At 59.3% G+C, this 26223-nt stretch overlaps 1 protein-coding gene across 5 annotated transcripts in view; it reads right to left on the bottom strand.

The window, feature by feature from the left end:
* NTN1 (netrin 1) overlaps positions 1–26223 on the bottom strand; it is a 191477-nt gene that overhangs the window by 4659 nt on the left and 160595 nt on the right. For all 5 annotated transcript variants that reach the window (XM_060647290.3, XM_060647289.3, XM_060647287.3 and 2 more), the window contains exon 6: positions 14946–15020. In XM_060647290.3, the coding sequence (XP_060503273.1) occupies positions 14946–15020 (75 nt within the window). The remainder of the gene's footprint in view (positions 1–14945; positions 15021–26223) is intronic.

Raw genomic sequence — 26223 nt, 5'->3', positions numbered from 1 at the left:
CCAGGTGGCCGTAGTCCCCTTCCAGAGTCCAGGGTCCTCTGGATGCCCACCTCCCATGCCCGCCAAGCTGCCTCCCCCTCTCCTGACCCTCCCCAGTTCCCCAGGCTATCCCCCCCGCTCCTGATTCTCTGCCAGTATTTCCTCCTCCGGTACAGGGGTGCCCCACCGGAGCCTGCAGCAGAATCCCCTGAAGGGCCTGTCAAACACACAGTGCCTCGCCCCGGAGTGTCTGATTCCGTGGAGCTGTTCGGGGCCCCAGAGCCTGCCTCTCTCACAAAATACCAGCTGGTGCTGACCCTGCTGCTGCAGGAAATACACTTGGCCCTAGGAAGTGTTAATAAAGGTCATTTCTGCACATTAGGTATTACAAAAGTAGGAAGAAATGCTTTTTAAAGAAAAAGTGGGCAGGGGGCAGCTGGGCTCAAATACGTTGGTGAAATTCTGGGTCAACCAAAGTCGAGAGGTTTCCTGACTGCGGGACTTTTCAGAGCCTTCAATCTACAAAGTGCGTGTACGTGTGTGTATGTGTGTGTGTGTGTGTGTACGCGTGTGTGTTGGTTTCCCAAACAAAGGTGATGGCAGACCTCTCTGGCTAGTGCATCTCAGGTTAGCAGAGCCCCGTGGGGTCCATCTGGGGAACTACTGGGGGGACGTACAATCATTCCAGGGGATAAAGGGAGGGGGTCTCTGTGCACTAACCCATCAAGGAAAACCTGGTCATCTTCCCCATCCCCATGGTCAGAACAGAGGACATCCCCCTTGTCGAGCCCACTGGCCACCCCTGCACCCTTCATCTTTGGGCCAGGCTGAAAACTGCCCTGGCAGGTGAGTGGGCTTGAGCCGTTCTGGAAAAGCAGCAGCAGATGACAGCCGAGGAAACCGAGTCGCCGGCAGGCTCAGCCGCTCCGGCAGCCACGAGGACATGTCCCCAGGGAACACCGATCGGTCACCCCCTGCCCACCTACGGCTCGGCCGGGCGTCCCGTGCTGGCCAGCCTCTCTCCGGGTCTGCCACCGTCACCCCCGGGGGCCCCGTGCCCCCCTTCCGTCCCCGCGCTCAGCCCAGGACGACGGGCAGGTTCAGGGACGGCTGGGCTCAGGGGAGCAGCGAACACCACCCTCATCTGGGGTGAGGGAAGTGGCAGATTTTCCCAGATTTTCATTTCAGCTGTTCCTGGACATCCTGAACTTTGCACTCCAGTGTGAGGGCTCCAAAGAATGGCTGCCATGGCAACCGTTTCCATGTTTTCGTCACCAAGGGACTCAACACTCAGTGTGAACTCCGAGGTGGGGTGGGGAGCCCTCCAGCCTGCAGAAGTGGCTGGGCCGTGTGTTTGACTGTGCAGACGGGGGTCACCGTGGCAACTGAGTGCCCCTCGGCTAAGCGACGGGGGAGCCGGCGTCCCTGAGAACCCCGGTTTCCTCTCCGTAGGACTGAGCTGAATACACAATGAGCCTCCCTCAGGATGCCACTGTTTCCCTGCGTGCGACCGCAGACCCCTGGCCCGTCCACGCTGGCCCCCGCCACCACCCCCCGCCAGCCGGGGGACCCTGGAGAACGCGGCTGTGATCCCAGGCACTGAGCGTCTGCTGGTGTTACAGGCTGAGCTGTGTCTCCCAGATTCATATGATGCAGTGCTAGCCCCCCACCCCCGTTTGTCGGAGAGGGATGGTGCTCGGAGACAAGGTCTTAACGGAGGTGATTAAGTTAAGACAGAGTTATTGGGGGCGGGGGGACGGCTAATCCAGTATGACTGGTGTCCTCGTGAGGAGAGGAGATCAGGACACAGACGCACAGAGGAAAGACCCCACGAGGACACAGCGGGAAGACGGCCGCCAGCCGGCCAAGGAGAGAGGCCTCAGGAGAAGCCAGGCCTGCAGACTCCCTGGATCTCGGGCTCCCGGCCTCCAGAACCGTGAGACGATACGTTTCCGTTGTTTAAGCTCAGTCCGTGGTACTCGCTTCTGCAGCCCTGGTGAGGGGTCCCAGCTGTGCTAAGGAGAGGCCGGAGAGAGCCGGCTGGACGAGGTCAGGCCTCGGGCTGGCCCTCCAGGCCCCCAGGGGCCCTTCTTTGTCCCCGGAGCTGCAGCAATGCGGTCCTTCAGGAAGCAGGAGACCCTGCCCCACCTCTCCCGGTCTGGAGTCTCCCTCCCCTCAAGGAATTCCCTGGAACAACGGGCAGGGCGTCGGAAGCGGCTGCCCACCCCACCCGTACTGGCCGGGCCTGAAGGGGATCCGCTTAGCACTGAGGACGCAGCCCAAAGCGGGACCCAGCCCCGGACACCTCGCCGTCCCCGAGAATCTGGGGGCCAAAGCAGTGGACGCGGGTCCTCCTCCGACCCCAGTAGCTCCCTGGCCTTGCGGTGGGACGGCACGGGGCGGGGGCGGGGGAGGGCGGCGGGAGGATGCGTGTGATTATGCTGGAAAACATCCACAGTTCCGCTGCCCTTGGCGACGCCCCCGCACATTACACAGCCCACCAAGTATGAGCCGCACACGCGGCGCACGGGCCAAGTCCCTGCAGCACATATACAGCTGAAAATATTCAAAATACACACTGAAACGGTGACCTCAGGCAGACCTGCTCCGCACGCCCGGGAGCGCACCAGGCACAGCCCAGCACCAGGCCCGCCGGCCCTGCTGGCCGGGAGCCCGGAACGACTGGGGTCTCCCAGCCCCCCCCCCCCCCCGCCCCCACCGAGGCACTGCCCCACCGGGACGCCAGGCACAGCGGCCAAGGGCAGCCCTGCCCGCCCAAGGACCTCGGTCCCTGAGGCTGTGCCCCTGATGCGCACATGACACTCACTCCCGGCCAATTAGCCTCAGCCCTCAGGACGCCTGAGCCCCCACCGTCTGTGCACCGATGTCCTCAACTGACCTCAACGAGGACAGGATGGGGGGGATCCGGTGAGGATCCCTCATCGTGCAGTCAGGAACGAGAGAGATGGGATTAGCCCCGGAAAGGCAGACCGTGAGATCAGTCTGGGACGCTAAGAGGCGTGCTGGGACCAGCCGGCAGGAAGAGGGACCCAGCCGCAAAGCCACAGTGGTCCTTCTCGGAGGCAGATGCTGGCTGGGAGGGGGAGCCTGGCCCTCACGCTGCTGGTGCCTCGGGCCCCTCTGTAAGCGACGCGCGGCCGCATCCCTGGGTCCACACCGCCAACGCCCTCCCTTACTCTAGCTCACCCACAGAATGCGGGCTGAGGCTGGGCAGCAGTTGCTAGTAAGCGGCTGTGCTCGTCGCTTGGCGCCCTGCTCTCCGCACAGACAAAAGCAGGCATCGGGGTGTGGGACCCGGAGCCCGCGAGGCGGGATGGGTGAGGGCGGCTCTGGAAAGCCCAACCGAGCTGGGGCACCCGCGGGCTGCAGAGTGGAACAGATGCCCGTGGAAAAGCAAGGAGAGAGCACTCAGGCTCCGGGGAGCCGGGAGCTGGCCCCCCACGCCCCGGGCCTACAGGCCGGGCTGCACTTTGTCTCCCGGCCTTGGAGTCCCGGAGCGCCCCACGTCTGCAGCCAGCAGCGGAGCTCTGTGAGCAAGGCCGCGAGCAAGGCGGGGCCGCGGCCACCCCACGAACAATGCCGGGGCTCACAGGAAGGACCTAGTAGCCACCGGGGCCGGGCTGTGATGACTGACTTCTTTTCTAATTCAAGCCTGTTGCTGGGCGGGCAGGGGCACGCACCTCCCCATCCCGTGACTCCAAGGGGCGAGAGGGGGACTGAGGGCCAGGCCGGGCCCCTTGGCCGGAGTCAGCAGTAACGGCCGTGGCCAGAGTTGAGCTGGTCTGGCCAAGGGGCGGGGGGCCAGCCCTGGGGGTCCTCTCGGCTGGGTGGGGGCATCCAGGCCACGGTGCTGGCTGTCCACGTGTCCTCCTATAGGAGCAGACCTCGGCCGTCCTTCCCAGAGCTCCCCGACCTCCGCAGGGCCCCAACGCGAGGAGACTCTCGGGCCACCAGAAGCAATCTAAGAAGTAGGACGCTCCGGGTCCTGTGCTTGGGTTCCTCCAAAGGGGGCCCCGCTGCCCTAGGGCAGGCAGCCTTGTTCGTCATCCCAAGCCTCGCTCCCCGGCTCCAGTCCTGGCCCAGGAGACTCACAGCCTGTCAGCTCTGGACCCTCGGAGGACCTGTCCTCCCGGCATAGCGGGAAGTAGCTCCAAGCTGACTTAGGTCCCTGCTTGCAGGTTTGGGGGACCTCCTGCGGGCATCAAAGCTCCCTCCCGGCCTGGGCCAGGTTCTAGGAAAGCTCTTTCCTCAGCACAGGGCATAGAGTAGCTGCTCATTCATCTGCTGGGGGAAGGGCTCTGGGGGAGGGCTCCAGGGGATGGGGCTTTGGTGGAGGGCTCTGGGGGATGGGGCTTGGGGGAGAGGCTCTGGGGGAGGGGCTCCAGGGGATGGGTCTGGGGGAGGGGCTCCGGGGGATGGAGCTTTGGTGGAGGGGCTCTGGGGGATGGGGTTCCGGGGCAGGGGGCTCTGGGGGAGGGGCTCCGGGGGAGGGGTTTTGGGGGGAGGGGCTCTGGGAATGGGGGCTCTGGGGGAGGGGCTCCGGGGGATGGGACTCTGGGGGATGGGGCTCCGGGGGATGGGGCTCTGGGCGGGAGGGCTGTCAGCCATCTTTCTCTACCCACCAGCCTTGAGCCCTAGGACACCTCTGCGGGGAGGCTTCCTGCCGGCTGGAGGTCTCCTGGATTTATGGACCGCTCAGGGTGGGCCCCCAAGGGCTTCCCAGCAGCTGCCCCTCCCAGGGAGGCTTGGGTGGCCAGCCCCGGGCCTCCCCCCCTCCCAGCCATACCTTCCTGTTGGGCCAGTCCAGCCAGGGAAGGCTTGTCACCCATCTGTCTCCGAGACAGCAGCCAGGACGAACGGGGGAGGACACTAACCCCACAGAAACCATTAAAACCATGCAGCCCCATAAATCTCCTGGTATAGAAAGTATGTCATGAGCTGCAGCTGCTTTTATAAAATGCAGCTCTGACCACATGTTTCCCAGGCCCCCGTGAAGGTAAGAAGCAGCCGAGTACAGCCAAGTCCTGTTCTCGGAGATGCTGACTCGCCAGCGGGGGCCGGAACAAGCGTGCGGGGTCGGGGGCGCGGGGCATCTGGGCGGGCCGACGCACCCTCGATGAGGTGTCACCGCCTCCCCCACGAAATGAGGTGGAGAGCTGGAGGCTGGCTGTGGCCAGGGCAGGTCACCAGCCACAGCCACCCACAGGGGTCCTCAGGCTTCCCGGGGCTGCCCCCTCCTGCGGCATCCGCACATTGACGTGAAGGCTGCCTCGGTTTTCCCTGCCAGGCCCTGGTGCTGAGGCTCCATTCTTGGGAGAGGAGAAGGGGTCAGGTGCCTGGGACCATCTGATTGCACAGGGGTCCCCGGAGGAGGAGGGAACGTCCGGAGATCTGGGAATCGGAGAGCCAAAATCTGGGAGCCCTGTTCCCTGGGAAGCGGTCCCAGTCTTGCCTGGCCACCTGCACCCACCCCCCCCACACACACACCCCACCCTCACAAGTGTGAAGGGGTCGGGAGACTGGCTGCCCTGCCTGGAGAGAGGCTCAGGCAGGAGAGTGGACCTGAGCCCTGCCTGCTCGGCGGGGCCCCCTCTCCCAGGCAGGAGGAACCCCCCGTCTCCCATCCCCTACCCCTCACCCGCGGCGTGGCCACAGCTCCAGAGTCAGCCGGAAGGACGGCCTCACACAGCCTTGGGAGACGCCTGACTCACCAAACGCACCTCCCAGCACCCCCTGAGGGCAATGGTGAGGGGGGGCCTGGCGCTGGGAAACACCCCCCCCCCAAAAGGCCCGGCAATGAGCACCGCCCCGGCCAGTGCGTCTGTGGGACCCTGGCCTCCGAAGCAGGGGAAGGCAAGAGAGCCGACCTCCCCCAATCTGGCCTCCGTCCAGGCCCCTCATCACCCCCTGGTCCCTCCGGGACCTGCGACCTCCAGGACTCACAGAAAACTTAGCACACAGGGTGCTTCTGGCCACAAACTGACAGCCGCCCCACAGTGGGGGTGTGGCCTATCAGGCCCCCCAACACAGCCCAGTTCCCCATTAAACCCTCTGCCTCCAGCAAGCCCCTCCTCGAGCGGGAGCCCAAAGGGCAGCCCCCGCCCCCCACCCAGCTGGAGCCCTGGAGCGGGGCATCCCGCAATCACTGGGCCTGTCGTGCACTTGCACACCGGGCACCCTTGGCACACCACGCCAGGCTCCCGCTCCTGAGGCACCCCACGCCTGGAGGACGGAACCTGCTCCCCCAAGAAAACCGGAAGACGGGGCCTCGGGCCCCGACACTGCAAGCAGGCAGGGCCCAGTACAACACCAGGGTCCCGGGGCTGCTCCCGAGCCGGCCAAGTTCGCCTCGGGGAGTCGAGCGGGCGTCTGTGACCTTGGAAGGGTGTTCCCGGTCCCACGCCTCGCGTCCCGCAGCCGGCCCTCGGGGCTGGTGGCTGGTGGCTGGGGCCTGGCTCCACCTCCCATCCCGGCCGGGCCGTACACAGGCAGGTGCCGGAAGATGACAGGGCAGGCCTTGGGCAGGAAGCCCCAGGACGGTGACCGGCGTGCTGGGGACCTCAGTGCCAAAGGTACTAAGCCCAGCGGAGGGGCAGTGTCAGGACCACCAGAGCCACCCCACGGCGGGGAAATGCCCAGCTGAGACGAACACTGGTTGCGGGCAATGCTCTGTGACCCTGGAGACAGGTGCCCCTGGTGAGCAGAAGACGGGTCTACCCCTGGAGGGTGTCCCCGCCCCAACTCGGCCCCAGCAATCCAGGCACCTTGGACAGATCCCTCCTCCCACCCCTCCGAGCCTCCGCATCCCCATCTGCATCTGTGAAATGGGAGGAGAGAGGAGACACCTTACATTAACCAGCCTTCCCCAGCCAGCCCTCCTTCCTAAAAACCGGTGCTCAGAGGAGAAGAGACTGTGAGAAGAGAAAATGGAAGGAAGCTCCAGGGAGGGCGAGATGCGGCCGGGAGCAGCCCCAGCCGCCCGGAGGCCCCTCTGGAGCTCAGCACCCTGCGGGCGGCTGCGGGGGCGGGGAGGGTGGTGCTGGGAGCCCAGAGCTGGGGACTCCCTGGGGATAGAGAGTCACCTTGCTGGGAAGGGCTGCGGGAGACCAGGCAGCGCGGCACCCTGCGGGCTCAGGGGCTCCTCTCAAGCTGTCCCTGGGGCCCGTGGGCCCTCCCTGCCCAACCTGGTGGTCACCCGCATTCCTCGACCTCCGCCTGCCTCACGCTCACCCCGCTCCGCATCTGGCCTCCATATGGGGCTGGCGCTCTGGGGGTGGGGAGGAGAGGAGGTCACATCTGGCTGGGGAAATCGGAGGATGCCCAAGGGGCCAGTGACCCCCAGGGAAGGGTCAGTGAGCCTCTGAAACACCAGGCCACGTGCGGCCAGCATCTGTGTCCCGCTCCCTGGAACGGCGGGTGATGCCTTGGGGGCCGGAGTGGCGTCTCCCAGCCTCAGCCGGGGGCCCTGCCAACTGCCTGGCTCCCCAGGAAGCTCTCCCTTTGGGGATCAGCCCCCCCGGGTGCTCCTCTAACACGTGTACCCACACCCAAGCCCCGAGATCACAGGATGTTACAGACACAGGAACTCCGGTTCTAGGACGGGGTCGGTAACCCGTCCGGCTCTCTGAACTTCAAGGGTTTGACCCCGATCGCGGGAACAGCTACTGACCTCAAGGTCAAGAAAAGGAAGGGGAAGGGGTGTACAGAGGCAGAGATGCCATCATTTGCTGAGAGGCCCCGTGTCGCTGGAACCGGTCAGGCAAACAGAAGCCCGAGGTGGGAGACTCGTCCCCGACCCCATCTGATTTCCAGCCTGAGCAGCTAGACCGGAGCCAGGCTCAGCCACAGTGTCCCCAGCGTCCCACCCCCAGCGTCCCCCCTACACACGCCTTCGTGGCCAGCTGGGGCGCCCCCCCACCCCATCACGGATCCTCCCGTGACCTCCCTCCCCGACACCGCCATGCCCACCACCGGCACCCCCTGCCCACCCCACCGTGTCCATCACACCGGCTCCGTCATCTCCAACAGTCACCCCAACACCACTGTGACACCTCCCGCTTGCTTCCCCGGCAGGATGCGTCTGGCTTCCCCGGGAGCGGAGAGTCAAGGATCCTGTGGGGAAACCAGTTCTAGAGCCTTCGAAGGGACTGCTGTGCCCACTCCGGGCCGCCCAAGGCTCAGCGCCCTGGCAGCACAGGGGACAAACCTCTCGGGCTCTGGAGTCCCTGGCCTCCAGCATCTTACCTTGTTGCGTCTCAGCCTATCAGGGCGGGGAATGAAATTCCCTCTGTCCCAGGTGTTCAGTGAGGACGGGAGAGGGGAGGTGTGAGGTGTCCCATCGGGGGCCTGGCGAGGCCGCTCCTCTCCTGGGCTTCCGCGTCCCCCGGGGGACCCAGGGCACACCTGGGGGTGCTGATGCCAATCAGAGGCCCACTGAGGTCCCAGACCCTCTTCGGACACGGGGCCCCCGAGAAAGCAGGAGTACGGACAGGCACGCGCACGACCCGAGAGCCTGGTCCCTCCCCACAGGTGCCAACGGTGTCCCCTTGGGAGCCGTACCTCAGAAGCCATCCTTGCGGATCTCAGGAGGAATCCTGGACCCAAACCGTCTTGTGGGAAGCATTCTGATTTTTCCATCTGCTGGTGCCAAACGTCTTTCAACAAAGGGGGTGACTAATAAACACTTCTGGGAACGAATAATTTTTCCAAGAACTGGCAAAAGTGAGATGATCTCACCTTTCAGAATGTGAGCTGTCTGTCTCCCCCCCCCCCCCGCCCCACTAGCCTCTCCCCTGCTTCCCCGGCCCCCACCCCTGCCCCCAGCCTGTTTCCACTTCTGTGCCCGACGCCTTTCTCCCTCTGCCCAGGAGCCTTGCTCTGCCCTGTGAGCGCCAGCTACCGGGGCTCCCTCCTCCAGGAAGCCCTCCTGGAGAACGGGCCACGCCCCGCTTGTGCCCACCTCAGGCTGGACGCTGCCCACACGTCCACCCTCCGTGCTCTCATCTGTGTGCCCGTCTCTCCTCCTCGACTGCAAGCTCCTTGAGGGCTGAGCCTGGGTCTCCTCCCCGTTAAGCTCGGTGCCCAGGACAGGACGGGGCACACAGCAGGTGCTCGGTGGGTGTGCAAAGAGGGGATGGCGGCGGGACTTCCCGGGCTGCGGTGAGCACACGTACGCACGTGAGCCTTCTCGCACACACACCACGCTGTCAGAGGAGCGCACATACTCTCGCACGCACGGTCGCACAGGCACTCGCACGAGCAAACTCACATGCTGTCACACACGCACCCTTTCACATGCACACTCATACATGCCTGCTCACATGCACCATGCGCTCACACCGATGTGCACACGCATATGAGCACACCCACGCACGCTATCGCACGTACACTCACACATGCACACGCAGGAATACACATGCACATGCGCATATACGGTCATACTTGCACACCTACATACCCGGATGCTGTCACACACTCATGCGTGTACTCACAGGAGCCCACTCACACACATACCCACACTCACTCACACACACACACAAGCATACACGCACATGCTCAGTCACATGAGCACACCCACAATGCTATCACACATGTACTCACGTGTGCACACTCACAGGCTGTCACACACACTTTTGCACACATGTATGCCCACTCACACCACACATGCACACCGACATGTGTGATCACATGAGCACACACGCTCACACACTATCACATAAACAGCCACAAAGCTCTCATACAAACACACTTACACATGTCCACCCACAGGAAAACACACCCACATGCTGTCACACGGGTGCACTTGTACTTGCCACTTGCACACCCACATGCTGTCACACACTCGTGTGCACTCACAGAAGCACACTCACACATGCCCACACACACCTGCACACATGCACACCCGCATACACGCACGGTCACACGAGCACACCTGCACACGCATACCCTCACGTACACACTCACATGCCGTCCCGCATGCACACTCACACACGGTGTCATACGAACACACACCGTCACGTGCACACTCACAGTCCCGCCTGCACTCGCACACACGGCGTCACACATGCCCACACACGCACCGTCACAGTGCACACACATGCTGTCCCACGTGCGCACACACGGTGTCACGCGAGCACGCTCACACAAAGGCCCGTCCCGCCCGGGCTGGGTGGTCCCGGGGACCCGGCAGGGATGCCAAGACACCGGACGATAACGGAAACTGTCTTCTGCAAACCGAACCACCGTCCCTCACCGAGCCGCAGGCTGGCGCCTTCTCAAGCATTTGCAAGGTGAGCCGGATCCCCCTAGAGGGCGACAGAGGGCTGGGGTGGCCCAGGAGAGGTGGGCGGAGGTGACCTCTGCCCCGAGGAGATGGCACCTGGCGCAGCGGGCCGCCATCTGGTCTCATCTAGAAGGGCGTCGTGTCCCCTTGACGACACCTGCATCTGACAGACTTGGAGCCTGAGGCCCAGGCTGCCGAGACTCCTGTCCAAAGTCCCCCAGCAAGTCGGGAACCGGTGCCTCCAGATCCCGGGCGGGTGCCCCCTTCCGTGCCCGGATGTGAGGGGCGTGGCTGGCGGGCTCAGCCCCGAGGCCCGACCCCGACCCCACGCCTTCTCGCCTTGCGCGGCGCCCGCCCCAGCCCTACCCACGTGGGGCCCCCTCGTGTCAGGAACGTGCCCGAGACGACACAGGGCAGGACCGGCACAGCCCAAGCCAGCCACTGATCATTTCTCACCGCCCTGCTCCCCCCACCCCCCACCCCGCCTTCCGTCCGCTGCCCAGGTCAGCGGGGTCCCAGATCCACGACCTCTGGCACGAAGAAGGGGGTCTGGGGCCTGCTTGTCACCTGGTGGGGGCGGCAAACCCGAGGTACTAATTAGCTTCTGGAACACCCCATGCGCTGCCTGGAAGCGAAGGAAACGCGTTTTCTAATTGGCTCCCTGCCGGGTGTCAGTCCGAGAGGATGCGGCCCCTCAATGGCCCGCTCCCCAGTCCTCCCTGGCCCCCCCTGGCTGCTCTGCCAGCCTCACCTAGCCGCCCATCCCCAGGCCGGGTCCCTCCTGCTCCTCGTGCCCCCGGGCTGGCCCAGGTCTGCCCCGGGTAGGGGAGGGATGCCCCCCACTCGCACTTTTCCGGGGCTCTACAGTCCCAGCAGAATACAAAGAAGATTCTCTACAAAAGTCCTGCAATCCAATCACGGGATCTACCCCCAGCCTCAGAGCACCCGTGCGCCCCCTGCACCCACCCCTGTGGGCACCACTCACTGCTTCCGGAACAAGCCTCTCCCGGACGGCCTGACGCCCACCCTGCTGGGCTCTTGGAGACCCTCCCCCTGCAATTCCGTCTCCTGACACATCTTTGTCCTGCCTGCTGCTTGACCACGCAGGCCTGGATGCTAAGCTGGGGTGGGGACTGCTCCCCAGCTTTTAGGTGACCCCAAGGGAATCAGGATCAGTCTTGGGGACCAGAAGCCCTCCAGGATCTTTGGGGAACAGGAGGGGACAGTGCCAGTCCGGGCCTCGAGCCAACAGGCTCTGGGGAACGGTCAGGAGGACTTAAAGGCTGGCGGCACGACAGCCTCAGAGCTCGTCAGCTCCCCGAGGGGACGCCCCACTTCTCCTGCCTCTGCTGCCCCTCAAATGTCACCCAGCGGCAGAACCGCGGGTGCCCGGGCAGCGAGTGTGGGGCAGGAGCTGGGGTGGCCTCCGTGAAGTCTTGCAAGGGTGGGCCCGCTGGGCTATTCCTCACCCCTCCCGGCCTTGGGGCAGGACCCGGGTGAGGCTAAAGGTGATTCGAGAGCGGCCGCCCAGGGCAGGCCATTGTGGACCGAGCAGGACAGGCCTCCGTGGACAAGACACCCGCCAGCTGGGTGACACGAGGGGACTGAAGCCAGCCGCCTTTGACACCGCTGCTCTCGGATAATCCGTGAGGAGCCAGGGGCTGGCAGGAAGGCGAGGGTCGGGCGGAGGGGTGGGGGGCGGATGGCAGAAGGAATCCCACCTTCCACACCCCCAGAAAAGATGTCCCTGCCGCCCGGGTGCCACGGCAGGTGAGGGGCTTCTGGAGTGGGGTGGGGCCCTCTGGGTTTAGAAAAAGAGGCTGTGCGGCCTGCCTGCTGGTAGGGGACAGGAGACCACTGAGGGGGACCAGGGTCCCTTGGAACATCACAGGTCAGGGAGGCAGAATCCAACATAGTAAGAAGAGAACAAAGTGGGGCCAAGTCAGATAAAACCAGGTGGAAAACAGGAGCTGCCCCGGGAATGTTTTTAAAAAGTCTAATTGTTCCTTCCTTTACTTTGCGATGAGAACAGGGGCTGTGGGCCAACACCTCACGGGACCACCTGGCCCTTCCCTTCCTCCCTGTCCAGTTCTGGGCAGGTGCGGGGGCACAAGGCTCTTCTCTATGACCCCGGGCTCTCTGGGCCTGCGGAGACAGCCCGTGCTTGTCCCCAAGCCTGGGAACACGACGGAACCCTTGGACCTACTGGCCTGAGGCCTCATCCCTCAGAAGAGCGCCTGGACCTCAGCAGAGGCAGGATGCTTCTGGCGGAGAGGACGCGACCCTACCCGGGGCCCCTCCTTGTGGTCGTCACCAGGGCTCAGAGATGACTCAGGGCCCAGCTCCTTTACCTTTAAACCATCCCAAAGTCTGTTATTTTTCCGGTGGAAGGCAGACGTTCCTGCGGGCACTGTCGAGGGGCTTTGGGGAAGGTACTGTGGGCCCCAGAAGGGTCTGGAACGGGGATCCCCACGGCCTGATCACGGCCGGAGTCACTGGGATCATGCTCTGGGCTCCAGTGTGGGGTGTGCACGCGTGTGCGTGTGGGTGTGTGGACAGATGCTCTCGAGGAGGAAAATGAGCAAGTTTTACGAGTTCTCAAAATTCCTTTGGGTTCCCTCGGGCCTCCTCGTTCATTTCGTTATGCTAAAAGGTCCCGACCCCCATCCTTATCAAAGAAGAAAAAAACCACAAAAACGTGTTTGGTTCAAATGGCCGACCCAGGTTAAGACCCAGGTAAGACCCAGGTAAGACCCAGGTAAGACCTGGCCGGACGCCCTTGGGTCGGGGAGGGACGGACCAAGGTTCTCTTCCACCTGCTCTGCTCCCTTCCTCCCCTCCCCTCCTGCCCAACTGCCTGCCGACCAGCAGACGACACCCCTCCCGGGGAGCCCGTCAGGCACCCGGCCCTGTGCTGGCTGCTTGTAGACACAGCCAGCGGGTGCACGGCCTTCATGCTGCACACAAGGAAACGGAGGCTCAGAGAAGCAAGTGACGCATCCCGGGTTCTACGGAAGGATTGGGGGCAGACCTGGGAAGCTGCACAGACGTGAGAAGCCAGAGCAGGGCTGGGGGCCGGGGGGACAGGGCCGCCGAGGCCTCGGATGGGGAACTCGCCTCCGAGAGGCCGACTGCAGAGGGACAGACGGGACTGGGCAACACCCAGCGGGAGGCGGCGCATGGGGGTGGGCAGGGTGGACCGTCCGTGCAGGAGGAGGCGGCCCAGCCCCCGTCCAAATCGGCCAGGCCCACCAGCCTGGGGGGAGGCCCGGACGGTGGAAGCCACACCGGGCCCGGGTTCAGGGCCCCTCGGGCCCGCATCCAGGCGGCAGTGACCTCCCGGCCGGGTGACGGGGGCCTCGGCTGCCCACATAGATGCCCGGCTCTCCGCACAGGGGCCTTCCCCAGCTGTGCCCGCAGATCCTCCTGGGACTTCTGTTCACCGGGCCGGCTCTGAAGTGCCCCCCAGCTCGCTGTGCACATCTGCCCGGGGGCCCTGGGGGCTTCCTCACCTCCCGCGGCCTCCCCGACTGCTTCCCACCCACCGTGACCGCAGTCAGGCCTTGCCCCTGCATCACGTGATGTCTGGCCAGCGCAGGCCCCCAGCCAGCACAGACGCGCTCAGGTAGCGGAAACCACAAACCCAGCTCCCGACCACAGGGAGAAGGGGCGCGGGGAGCATGGCCTGGAGTGAGTGACGGGCTGAGTCGCCCCGTTCCCGCCGAAAGGGGCCTGACGGCTCGAGTGACGGGGCACCTGCACGGGGCTCCCGGGGCCGCCAGCCCCAAAGCTCCCGGCTGCAAAACCCCTTTGGTGACCCCTGCAGCTGCGTTCAAAGTTCAGGTACATCAGAATTGTCAGCACGCCCTGTAAAATGCAGATTCCCAGGTCCACCTCAGACCTGCAGGGTCGACCTCTGGAAGGAAGAGGCTTCAGAAATACGAGTTTTAGGGGCGCCTGGGTGGCTCGGTCGGCTCAGCGTCAGACTCTTGATCTCGGCTCAGGTCACGCTCTCACGGTTCAGGAGTTCAAGCCCCGCACTGGGCTCTGTGCTGACAGCGCACAGCCTGCTTTGGATTCTCTCTCTCTCCCCCTCTCTCTCTGACCCTGCCCCACTCTCTCTCTCTCTCTCTCAAAATAAATAAAGATTTAATTTAAAAAAAAGGAATAGGAGTTTTAAACCCTTGGAGCTCCCACCGCCTTTCCTGAAGAACCCCACTTTGAGCACCGGAGGGAGACTCAAGTTGGAAGCCCATAGAATGGATGAGGGCACCGAAAACCAGAGAGGTAAAGCGACTAGTCTGAGGCCACACAGCAGCCCCCCCCTCCCCATCTCCGGGACAGAGTGAAGACCAGAGGCCAGACTGGGCATCCCGGCCGCAGGGGAGCCCCACTGGCCCGGATGCCAGATTCTCCTCCCTGCCAGGGAGAGAACCCAGCCCTCGCACCCCGCGGCCCCTCCCGCCCCACGGCCCCTTGCCTCCGAAGACCCAAGTGGAAGAGGTGACAAGCCCCTTGGGCGTGGGATGCCACCAGCCGGGCCCCTGGCCGGTCACAGGGACTCCACGACCAGCACGCAGCCTGGACCACGTGCAACCGAGCCCCACTCCCGGCTGGTCACGTGGCCCCGCTGTCCCCGCCAGACAAGGGGACTCACACTCACCATAGTCCTTCCTGCAGTATTTTTTCATGTTAATCTTCAGCTTCCCTTTCGAGGCCTTGCAGTAGGAATCACAGTCTGCAGGGGAGGGAGAGCACAGACAAAACCTAATTAGGCTGGCAATGAATAGGCTGCAGGCCGAGTGGGAGGCCTGCCTCCCCAGATACCCAGAGGCCTGCGATACCCTCGGGCCGAGCGGGCGGCCATTCAGGGCAGGCCTGGCCTTCTAAAGAGGCGCCTGGGACAAAGGCCCCCCCCCCCCCCGGCCGACCCACCCCCCTGGGGCCTGACGAATCCCTCCTCCGCTGCCCGCAGCCCCCCTCGGCCTCCGTGAGGGATGCGGGGGGCTCTCGTATTGTGCCACCCAGGGCTTCTGAGCGCCACACAGATTCCCCCCACCCGGTTCTTAAGACACAACTGGAGCCTGATTAAAGCCGATAGAGGCCTCATTGTCACCCCGTGCCCTGGGCCTGTGTCAGGCGCTGGCTTTCATGGCGCGGGGCCTCTGGCTGGGGTCAGACCCCAACAAAAGAGGTCACGGAGGAAATTAGCAGCCCATGAAGCATTAGAAAGCCCCTTTGGTGTCCACTCTACTGGAGTGTGCAAATAGAATGTTCCACGAAGAAGAGTTCAGTTCTAATGGGCCCTACTGCTGAGAGCCGGGGCTGCTGGGCCTGCGTCCGCCGGGTATCACTTCGGGGGCTTCCCGGAGCCGGAGCATGAGCCAGGCGTGACGTGCGGGCCCTGGGGCCTGCCGAGGTCCAGTCTGCTTCTCCCGGGGGCGGCCTCTGTCCACCCGAAGCAAACCTCCAGCCTCGGCCCAACCACGCCCTCTCCCCCACCAGCTCTTCCCGCTCCAGTGATGCAATTCCTTTGCTGGATCCGTGTGTGATGCGACACCCTCATTAGCGCGACGGCCAGCCCAGCCCAGAGGGGCCCAAGAAGTCGCCCCGGCCCGCCCTGCACCACCGCCTGATGGGTCTCGCTCAGTTCTTGATACGTGGGTGATACTCCCTTCTGGCAGATAAGAAAGCCGGGACTACCCGCCCGGTGCATCTTGGAGAGCCGGTGCCCCGGCTGGGCCTCAGACTCAGATCTGAGATGCTGCTCGATTACTGCACTAGGTTATGCCGAGCAGTGTCTCTGCAAACCAACGGATTCCCTCAAATGTGGGCCATTACGCTCAGAGCTGGGGACGCACACACCACCGGTGGGGAAGCGGCCTGGGGGCTTGGACGGCCCAGCCTGGTCTAGGAGCAGACACGGCATCGGGCAGTGGATGTGAGCTGGGCACGTGTCCTGGTGACGGGCGAGGAGAAGGGGGCTACAAAGGTCACACACACACAAAGAGGTGACCACCCCAGGAACAGGTGCCATCCCTCACTCTGCAGAGGGGAACACCAAGGCCAAGGTCGGGGTGAGCAATGATTTGTGTGGGGGCACAGGACAAAGCGAGAGCAGCAAATCAGGCCTCCCAGTGCATCTGCCCCCCTGCCCCCATCATGGCTCCGACAGGCAGAAGAGAATATTTAGAGATTTCCCGAAATTTCCTGAGATTTCGCTAAAGTCAGCCTCTGGCCCCATGGGAGGTGGATGCCTCCTTCCAAGTTCTGGAATTCACTGACTGGTGCCTCGGTTGAAGGAAAAACAGCTCCATCCCACTGCCCTGAGGACCATGGGCCTGGCAGCCCCCTGTCCCCTCCTGAACCAACTTCCTGGGGCACCTGGTTGGGTACCAGTCTCAGGAAATGGCGGAGAAAAGCAGCCCCTCCTCCTGTTGCCCTGCGGTCTGAGCCCTTGGACCTGAGCCCTTGCCCACCCGCTGGGAGGCCCCACCCCCCCCCAGGATGCCCCGCCCACCTGCCAGGAGGCCCCCCTCACCGGCCAGAAGGCACCTGTCAGGATGCTCCGCCCACTCTCCAGGATGCCCCGCCCACCTGCCAGGAGGCCCCGCCCAGGAGCACCAGAGGCCCTGAGTGCTGGCTGGCTGGTGACCGCAGCAGGGGCCTCTCGGGACGCAGGATCTGGGCTGTCCAGACACAGCAGCCTGCATTCTGTGGCCAAGCCCGAGAGGTCAATGTGAGGTGATGGTGGCCCGAACGCACACATCAGTGGCACTGGCACCATGACCACCACAGCGCGCTTCACCCGTGGGAACGGCTGCTCTTGGCCACATCTCTGCCAGCTCAGGGACAGATGACGCTCACAGCAAAGCCACCACTGCGTCTGAACCCGGGTTGTGCGTAAGTCCTTGCGGTCCTGAGCGAGCTGGCTCGAGTCCCTCCCTGCCCTCTCCACTGAGGGAAGCGAATTGGAATACGAGCAGGGCTGGGTGACGTTATTCCTGGGGCAGCCTTGAATCCACTCTCGTCGCTTCCTTATTATTTTTACGAAGGTCGAACGTCGTTGGCCCGCGTCAGGACTTGCATTCCAGTCTGCAGGAAATGCCCCACACCCTGCCTCCCCGGCACTAGGGCCAGACACAACCCCTCCGTCTCAGCCCGGGGCACACAGCCCAGGCAGTCAGCGCTAGTCCCACCTGAAAGCCAGGAAGGTTCCAGAGCATCCGCCACAAGTCAGCCCGGCACCGTGGGGCTGGAGGGACGGTGGCCGGACCCCGTGACACCTTCGGCCCTGGCGCCCTCCTTTCCCTCCTGGTAACATCCACAGCTCCTCCTTCCAGGGCCAAGTATCCACCTGGCACAGAAACCGTCTTAGAACGTGTGGCGTGCATCCCTGCCTAGTGAGACCCTGCTTGACAAAGCCTCGGTGGGTCCCCGTGACTATCGAGACCCAGCACCTCAATGGCAGCCCCTCAACATTACCAACGAGGCACGAGGTGTGAGCCCTCGGCCCTGACAATTACCGCCTTTTAGAGATGAGGTGGTCTGGCTGGAAAACTCCTGCTACTCACACCCCGGTGGTTCCCCACCCGGGGCCCTAGGGGGTGGAATTACCCAGAAGCTTTAAGAAACACTGATGCCTGAGTCCCACTCCCAAGACGTTCTGATTTCACTGGTTTAGGGGGCATGTCCCGATTTTAAGTTTTTATTTATTTATTTATTTAGAGAGAGCGAGCGAGCGAGCAGGGGAGGGGCAGAGAGAGAAGGAGAGAGAGAAGAATCCCAAGCAGGCTCCTAGCTGTCAATGCAGAGCCGGATGCGGGGCTTGAACTCATGAACTGTGAGATCGTGACCGGAGCCGAAATCAAGAGTCGGGTGCTTAGCCAACGAAGCCACCTAGGTGCCCCTGCATGTCCTGCGTTTTAATTTTTTTAATGTTTATTTTATTCTTGAGAGAGACAGAGAGACAGAGCATGAGTGGGAGAAGGATAGACAGAGAGAGACGGAGACACAGAATCCAAAGTAGGCTCCAGGCTCCGGGCTGTCAGCACAGCCCCCGACGTGGGGCTTGAACCCATGAACCATGAGATCATGACCTGAGCTGGAGTCGGACACGTAACTGACTGAACCACCCAGGTGCCCCTGTCCTGATTTTTTAAGTTCCCCAGGTGAGTCTGATGCGAGGCCAGGGTCCTAGGAGTCACTCCTGGAACTAACTATAGGTGTGGAAGGTAGGGCCAGGGTGCCCAGGGCACCCAGACTGGCAGAGGAAAGGCCCAGAGACGTGGTTGTTGACTCAAAGTGGAGGGTGCTCACATAGAGCGCCTGCCCTTACCAGGCACTGGTAAGCATTTACAGTTGTATCTGTTTTCACTTTGGTGTGTGAGTTGTGGGGTGAGAGCAGGGGTCCTATGTCTTTCCTTTTGGTCCACCAGAAACACCTCTTTTTTTTTTTAATTTTCAAAAAATTTATTATTTTTGAGAGAGAGAGAATGCACGTGTGAGCAGGGAAGGGGGAGACAGCGAATCTGAAGCGGGCCCTCTGCTGTCGTCAGCATAGAGCCTGACACGGGGCTCGAACTCACGAACCGCGAGATCATGACCTGAGCTGAAGCCAGACGCTTAACCGACTGGGCCACCCCAGTGCCCCCATCAGAAACACTTCTTAGGTCAGTGTGCCCGTTGTCAAAAAACGTTCCCTATCCCCTTCAGAGTTGCCGGTTCCGATTTGGTTGTGGGCTAGGAGTGCAAAGACCAAGACCGTTAGAAGTGTGCAGAAAACACGGGTAACCCGGCTTCGAATGAGGGAAACGGAAACACTCTCCTTTGGGTAAAGCGAATAACGCCCGGAACATGGACACCGTGGCAGCTATCTGGCTGCTTGTGCACTCTTTGTTTGGGTTGTATTCCAGAGAACTGAGGTCACTCGACAAGTGGTCCCTGGATAGGGAAAATGTTCCTGCACTTCCTTCTTTGATCAGACGCACACACAGCTAAGGAGCCTGCTGCGGGACGGACGAGCCACAGCTTTTACACGACGCAGTCCTGACTCCGTCAAAATGGCACATCTACTGGGCAGCTCCCGTGGAGCCTCTCCTCGTTTTGTTCCAAAATAGCTGTAAAGACGATGGGGGGTGGGGGGTGGGGAAGAAATTCACGCTAATGCCAAAAACTAAACTGATAGATGACCCAATGTTGGAATCTGGGAGCAATCTTTATTAATTAAAGGCAGATGGTGGTGAAGCAAGCAAAACCTGTCCCAGGTTCTACCTCGAGATGCAGCCTTTTGTCTGATGAACAGAAAAGATCTTGAAAAAAAGAGAGGACACAGAGGCAAAACCACCAGAAAACAAAGGGGCAGGAAGTGGGTGGGGGCATCGGCGGTGGTTCCCTCCTCCAGGGAAAGGAATCTTTTTTTTTTTTTTAATGTTTTATATATTTTTGAGAGAGAGAGAGCGCACGCACGGCTGAGGGGCAGGGAGAGAGAGGGAGAGAGAATCCCAACCAGACTCCACACTGTCAGTGCAGAGCCCCACGTGGAGCTCAAACTCATGATCCGTGAGATCACGACTGGACCCAAAGTCAAGAGTGGGATGCCCAACCGACTGAGCCGCCCAGGCACCTCTGAACGTGCATTTTTATCAAGATCACTAGTGCAGAGAATGAGGAGACCAGGCAGTGCAGACAGAAGGATAGCATCTCTACAGAGCAAAAGTGAATTGAGGGAAAATGCTGGTAGGACCCGGGGAACAGGGAGGGAGCTGCACGCATTCCCCCTGCCATCCAGCTTGGAGCTGAGATGAGAATCCGTCTGTCACGCCAGTAGAGGGATCTGCAAATTTTTTTTTTTGCAAAGTGCCAAACAGCAAATATCTTCGGCTTTGCAGGCCATACGGTCTCTATCACACGTATTCAAACTCTGTCACCACGGCTTGAAAACAGACACAGACGACATGTAACTGAATGGGCATGGCAGGCTAAAAAAGATCTAAAAAGGCACCACCTCTATGCAATTGGAGAAGAAAGCATAAGGGAAGACCACTTGAGCTGAAGAGACTGTACCATACAATAGTACACAGAGTGTGACACAGGAGAGAAAGAACTGGGAAAACCAAAACCGAAGCCAAAACCTAAAAACTCAGGAGCACCGTTAAAACCCACTTTGGCGGTTGGTGAGATCGAGCCCCATGTCGGACTCTGTGCTGATGGCACGGAGCCTGCTTCAGATTCTCCCTTTCCCTCTCTCTGCTGTGCTCCCCTGCTTGTGCTCTCTCAATAAACAAAAAAACAAACAAACAAACAAACATAAAAAACCCTCCTTTGGAAGCAGGAAAAAGAAATGATACTGGAGAAACCTGATTCAGACACAGAGAGAATAAACTGGAGAGACACTCGTGAATTCTAGAGGAAAAGGTTAAAGACACAGAAACCACAAAAGAGAAAGTGGTAAGGATATAAGAGAGATAGTGGAGCGGGAGACAATGCAGCAGAAGTCAAGTGGAACAGAAACAAGAATCAAAGATTGGGCTCTTGAGCTAAAGGCAGACCTACATACACAAAGGGAGAAGGTTCATGGATGTTTTGGAAAAACACCAAGGAAAAGACACCAACACTCAGACATGTCTCTGCACGACATACAAAATACCAGGATGAGAGAAAATTCTATATGGATGAAAAATCAACAACAAGAAGCCGGCCAGATGACCATGGAACAATGCTCATAGGAGGAGGGAAAATCTGTTGGTCTAGGATTTTTATACCCAGCTAGACTGTCTCATATGTGTGCACACCGCAAAGAACAGAAGGTGTTCTTCAGTGTGAAAGATCCCAGACAATATTCCAATCATGTATCCTTTTCTGAGGGAGATACTCGAGAATTTTTTCCAAACAACCATGAAATGAATCAAAAGTAAGAGTTTAAGAGGGGAAGTCTTGGTGAGCCTTGATGAGATTGTACAGTATGAATGCACCGGTGATGGGCTCTGAAACCAGCCCTTGTGGACATTTCATATTTGGTTCTAAAACTGAAAGCAAATATCAAAATAATTTTAAAAAAAAATTTTAATGGTTATTATTTATTTTTGAGAGAGAGAGACCGAGTGCAAGCAGGGGAGAGGCTGGGACAGAGGGAGACACAGAATCCAAAGCAGGCTCTAGGCTCTGAGCTGTTAGCACAGAACTGGATGTGGGGGTTAAACTCACAAACTACAAGATCATGACCTGAGCCGAAGTCAGATGCTTAACCAACTGAGCCACCCAGGCACCCCTCAAAATAATTTTTAAATTTTTGAAAGAGAACATCAGTGAATGAGTATATATAAGGACATATGCGTATGAATAACGATAAAACGTAGCCTGAAATTTTAGATCATATTAACAAAGACTAAGCAGTAGAATGGGGTGGGGATACAATTCTTAGTCTTAAGTAGGTAAAAATTAAGAGATGCTGTTTCATTTTTGACTCTAACAAATAAAAGCCATTAGATCAAATAGTGCTTTCAAAAAACTCAAAGGCAACCACAAAACACCAGAGAATACGGGAAATATGTTATAGGTAATATGGGGGCGCCTGTCTGGTGAGGTCAGTAGAGCATGTGACTTTTTTTTTTAAAGTTTATTTATTTATTTTGAGGAAGAGAGAGACCAAGCAGGGGAGGGGCAGAGAGAGAGGGAGAGAGAATCCCAAGCAGGCGCTGCACTGTCAATGCAGAGCCCGATGAGGAGCTCAATTTTACGAACGATGAGACCATGACCTAAGCTGAAATCAAGAGTTGGACGTTTAACCAACCGAACCACCCAGGTGTACCAAGCGTGAGGCTCTTGCTTGATCTCATGGTTGTGAGTTCGAGCACCACATCGGGTGCAGAGATTACTTAAAAAAAATTTTTTTTAATAATCATAGGAACTATGTAAAAGAAAAAGAAAAATAGAAAAAGTGGAATATATAAAAAGCAACTGAGGTTAATCAAAATTACAGAAGAGGAATTACAGTTGTTATAGAAAACAACTGGAAATGGAGTCAACCCCTCTACTGAAAAATGGATTAAAAAATATTATATAACCATTTCAGCGGCACATAACTAAATGAAACAATTTGGGTTTTTTTTTCAAGTTTATTTATTTTGGGGGGGGGGGCAGAAAGAGAGAATCCCAAGCAGGCTCTGCACCATCAGCACAGAGAGAGATGAGGGGCTCGAACTCCCAAACTCCCAAACCATGAGATTCTGACCTGAGCTGAAATCAAAAGTCAGTCACTCAATTGACTGAGCCACCCAGGCACCCCTGAAGCAGTTTGTTTTCAAAGCTTACAACACTGAAAGAAGTTGTAAGCTTCTTTAAGGAAGTTATGTTCATCACTAAGTAACAAAGAAGTTCGCCCAGTAATAAAAATGGAGAGAATGTTCTGTGTGGAATAATATCTTATTGAAATATATTAACCAAAAGGTATTAGCAACACACAAAGGAACGGGCAGACACATAAGCAGTAAAAGGATGCTAAATTAATTCCAAAAGAGCTGGAAATGTACAGGCCACATTTCCCAACCACATCGTAATAAACAGGATTTATTCTTAAACGGAAAACAATGAAAACAAACGCACTCGACTCTAGAAGTTCGAAAGTGAGCAAAACAACATCTGAAGGGAGCTGGGGGAAAAGATTAACAACAGAAGTAGAAAGTAGTGGGACAGAATAGCAGAAAAACTCACAAGATGCAAACACTCCCAAGAAATGACTCTCAGGAAAGCCCCCGAACCAATAAACTCCAGCAAAAACAAAAACAACAAAAAACAAAACAAACAAACAAAAACCCAAAACAACAACAACAACAACAACAACAACAACAACAAACCAAGCAAACGAAGACCAGACAAAACACTGTCAGGTCTAATTATGAATTAAGAGAGAAACCTCAGATACGCTTCAGGAAGTAATGAGGAGAGCAGTACAACCCACGGTCTAAAGAACATTTTACAAAGTATAAAGCTACCGTAGACAGCTTTAGGCTGAAATCTTGGACACTGAATGAAAGGCATTACTTTTTAGGAAAATGTCAATGACCAAGTCGGACTAAAGAAGAGAGAACTCATCTTCAGAAAACCCTGGATCTGATGTTACTTGATCTGGGGCAGAAACACAGAAAAAGGTGGAAATCGGTTAGCAGGACCGTGTGAAAGTCCCTAAAATCGATCATTTTTCAACTTAAAAAAAAAAAAAAAAAAAAAGGGAAAAGCAGTGTCCTACTGGTTCGACGCTGATATGAAAACCAGCAGGAGCGTGTGCACCCACAGACCCTGCAGACCAGCTGACTGATCTCATTCAGCAGCCGACCCCGCGTTTTGTGCCCGGCACAAATGACTCTCAGGAAAGAGGGTCCCGTCCTCGCCGGGCCAGTGGCCGGGCCCCCCGGGTGTCTCCGCACAGGAGCAGAGAGTGAGGGGTGGGCCCCCCCGCTCTCTCGGGGGACCCCCTGGGGCTCGAACTGAGGGTACGGATCAGTACAGTGAGATCCGCAGGGGCCCCTATGCCAGGGTCACCTGCCAGTCCCATCCTCCTCCCCGGAAAGACGGGGACGGCCAGGGACGGACGCAGGGACCAGAGAGAGCCGCCGAGGCCCGGAGGCTGCCGTCTGCAGCTCGCAGCAGGCCCATCCTGGCCGGCTGGCGTCCTGGCTCCTCCTGGGAGCAGCCGACCTCCCTTTTATTCCCCCCACCTGCTCCCCGGACCAGCCCGCAGCCAAGAGCCAAGAGGGGGCCCTACAGGCCCAATCCCAGCGGCTGAGCCGCTCCTGTCCTCTCCTACCACCTCGGGCAGCTCACCCCTCTGGTCTGCCTCCTGTGCCCCAGGTGCCAAAAATCCTGCTGGGCAGGCCTGCTCGCCAGATCGAGGCTCATCTCCGAGCATATGGCAGGCGGGGCCCAGCGTCCCCCCGTTGGAACCAGGGGCACTGCATCTGGCACCTCCCTCGGAGCAGGGCGGGGAGCTGGCCAAGGTCTCGCTCTGAGCAGCACCCCTGCCTCTCTGCTTTTGGGCTGTCAGGCTCGGGAAGGTGGGGGTAACGAGCAAGGGACACCAGCCACCGCGGTCCAGCCCCAGGCTGAGACCTGCAGGGCTGGGTGAGCTGCTGGGCGCAGGGGAGGGGGCTCCTGGTCCCCACCCCCCACCCCCCTCCACCGCCACCTGGCCAGGGTGGAAAAGTTCAGGGGGCAGGGCTAGGAGGGACACCTGGCTGGCTCCATCCACTTCGACTGGGCCACTCTGTCCACCAGCAGCTGACAAAAGGCAGGTGAGGCCAGTCTGTCCGGAGAAAGTGTGTTTGGGCTCCACCCGACCTAGAGCCACAAAGCCACTCAGACCTCCTCAGGCCAGAGTCCCATTGGCACACGGTGGGCGCCCGGGGGCTTCATAAATTAGGCCATTGTAGGGAAGGCGTGGGGAGGGTGGAGGAAGCACTCCTCGTGAAGCCAACTCCCCCCCCCCCCCTCCATCCAAGGCTGCAGGTGATTTAAAGACTCTCCCCGAAGTAAGACCACCTTCCTAGTATATCCACCCACAAGCCCTTTACCCAGGGTACAGCCACCTCTCGGGGACAGCCAGGGTCACAGGCCGGACATCTCTCTAAGCCTGTGCTGGTCTTGCCAATCCGCTCTGTCAGCCCTACCTGCCTCTACAACGTAATGCCCTTCTGACTTTGGGCTCGGGGGCAGAAATGCCTAGGACTCCCCCAAATAAGGCAGCCCCCAGGAACGGCCCGGCAGAGGAGCTAGGCACCGGGTGCCTGTGACCTTTAAAGCAAACGACTAGAAAAAAGCCAAAAGTGTTTGCGACATAGATAGCAAAGGATGGGGGTCTTTAATATGTAAAGAACTCTTGGGAATCGATAAGACAAGCAAGCTAAAAATCAAAAGAGAGAAACAGGCAATTCACAAGAGAGGGGGATAAAAGGGACAAGGAGATGTAAAAATGGGCAATCTCAAGTGATCAAAGAAATGCAACTTAAATCCACGGGAATATAGGACTTTTGGCTCACGAACTCGCACACGGACACACGCACAACGTGGCAAGGGCGCAAGTTAATGTTCCTCGAGTGCAACCGGCATCGAAATGTCAAGACCCTGGAAAAATGCACACCCTTTGACGTGGCACCCCCACTTCTACGGATTTATCATCCATCCACTCACTTAAAGAGCTTGCTAAGCAATTTCCATGTGGCCAGCTCTGGGAGGCGCTGGGTGGTCAGTGAGGCTCACGAAACGCTGGGGAGGCTTCACAGCGGGAGGAGACAGGTCAACAACATGAGCGTAATCACGCCCATCAAAGAGTGGCACTCATAAAGGGGAGGGAGACGTGAGCGGCGCGTGTCAGTAGAGAACGGGGGCGGGAACGGAGACCTACTCAGATATGAAGGTCGGTCCGCGGGAGGTGGCATTTAGGAGGACAAGGACTCAGCTCTGTGAGGCACACAGGGCGGCAAAGGGCCAGGCGGGACACAGACACAGAAAGGAGGGGAGCCTGGAGCTGGTGAACGGGGTGGGACTGCGTTGCTTGCAGGGGGTCCCTGGGGGCTTGTCGACCTGGGCAAGGGTTTGAATTCTATTCTAGCAGAGTATCTCATGCACCAAAACGTTGCCTGGCGGGACTAGGGTTGGTTTTTATGCTCTCGCTTTGGCTTATCTGTATCTTTAGTTTTACCGTAATGAGTATACAACTCTCGTGTTCAGAAGAAAGGAACACTAAAAATATTCCGAAGCGAGTCCCTTCTTCGGTGAGGATGGGGACCACTTATTTATGGGATAAAACAACCCGGAGACCTAAACAGTGCAAAGGAGGCGGGGCATGAAGATCTGAGGGCAGAGGGTTCCAAGTCGGAAGAAAAGCCGGTGCAAAGGCCCTGAGGCAGGATCAAGTGCCTGGCACAGCCCAGGGACTGAATGCAGGC

Source organism: Panthera onca, chromosome E1 (genome assembly GCF_046562875.1).
Source record: "Panthera onca isolate mPanOnc1 chromosome E1, mPanOnc1 haplotype 2, whole genome shotgun sequence".
Classification (NCBI taxonomy): Eukaryota; Metazoa; Chordata; class Mammalia; order Carnivora; family Felidae; genus Panthera; species Panthera onca.
This window is presented reverse-complemented; position numbering and strand designations above follow the sequence as displayed.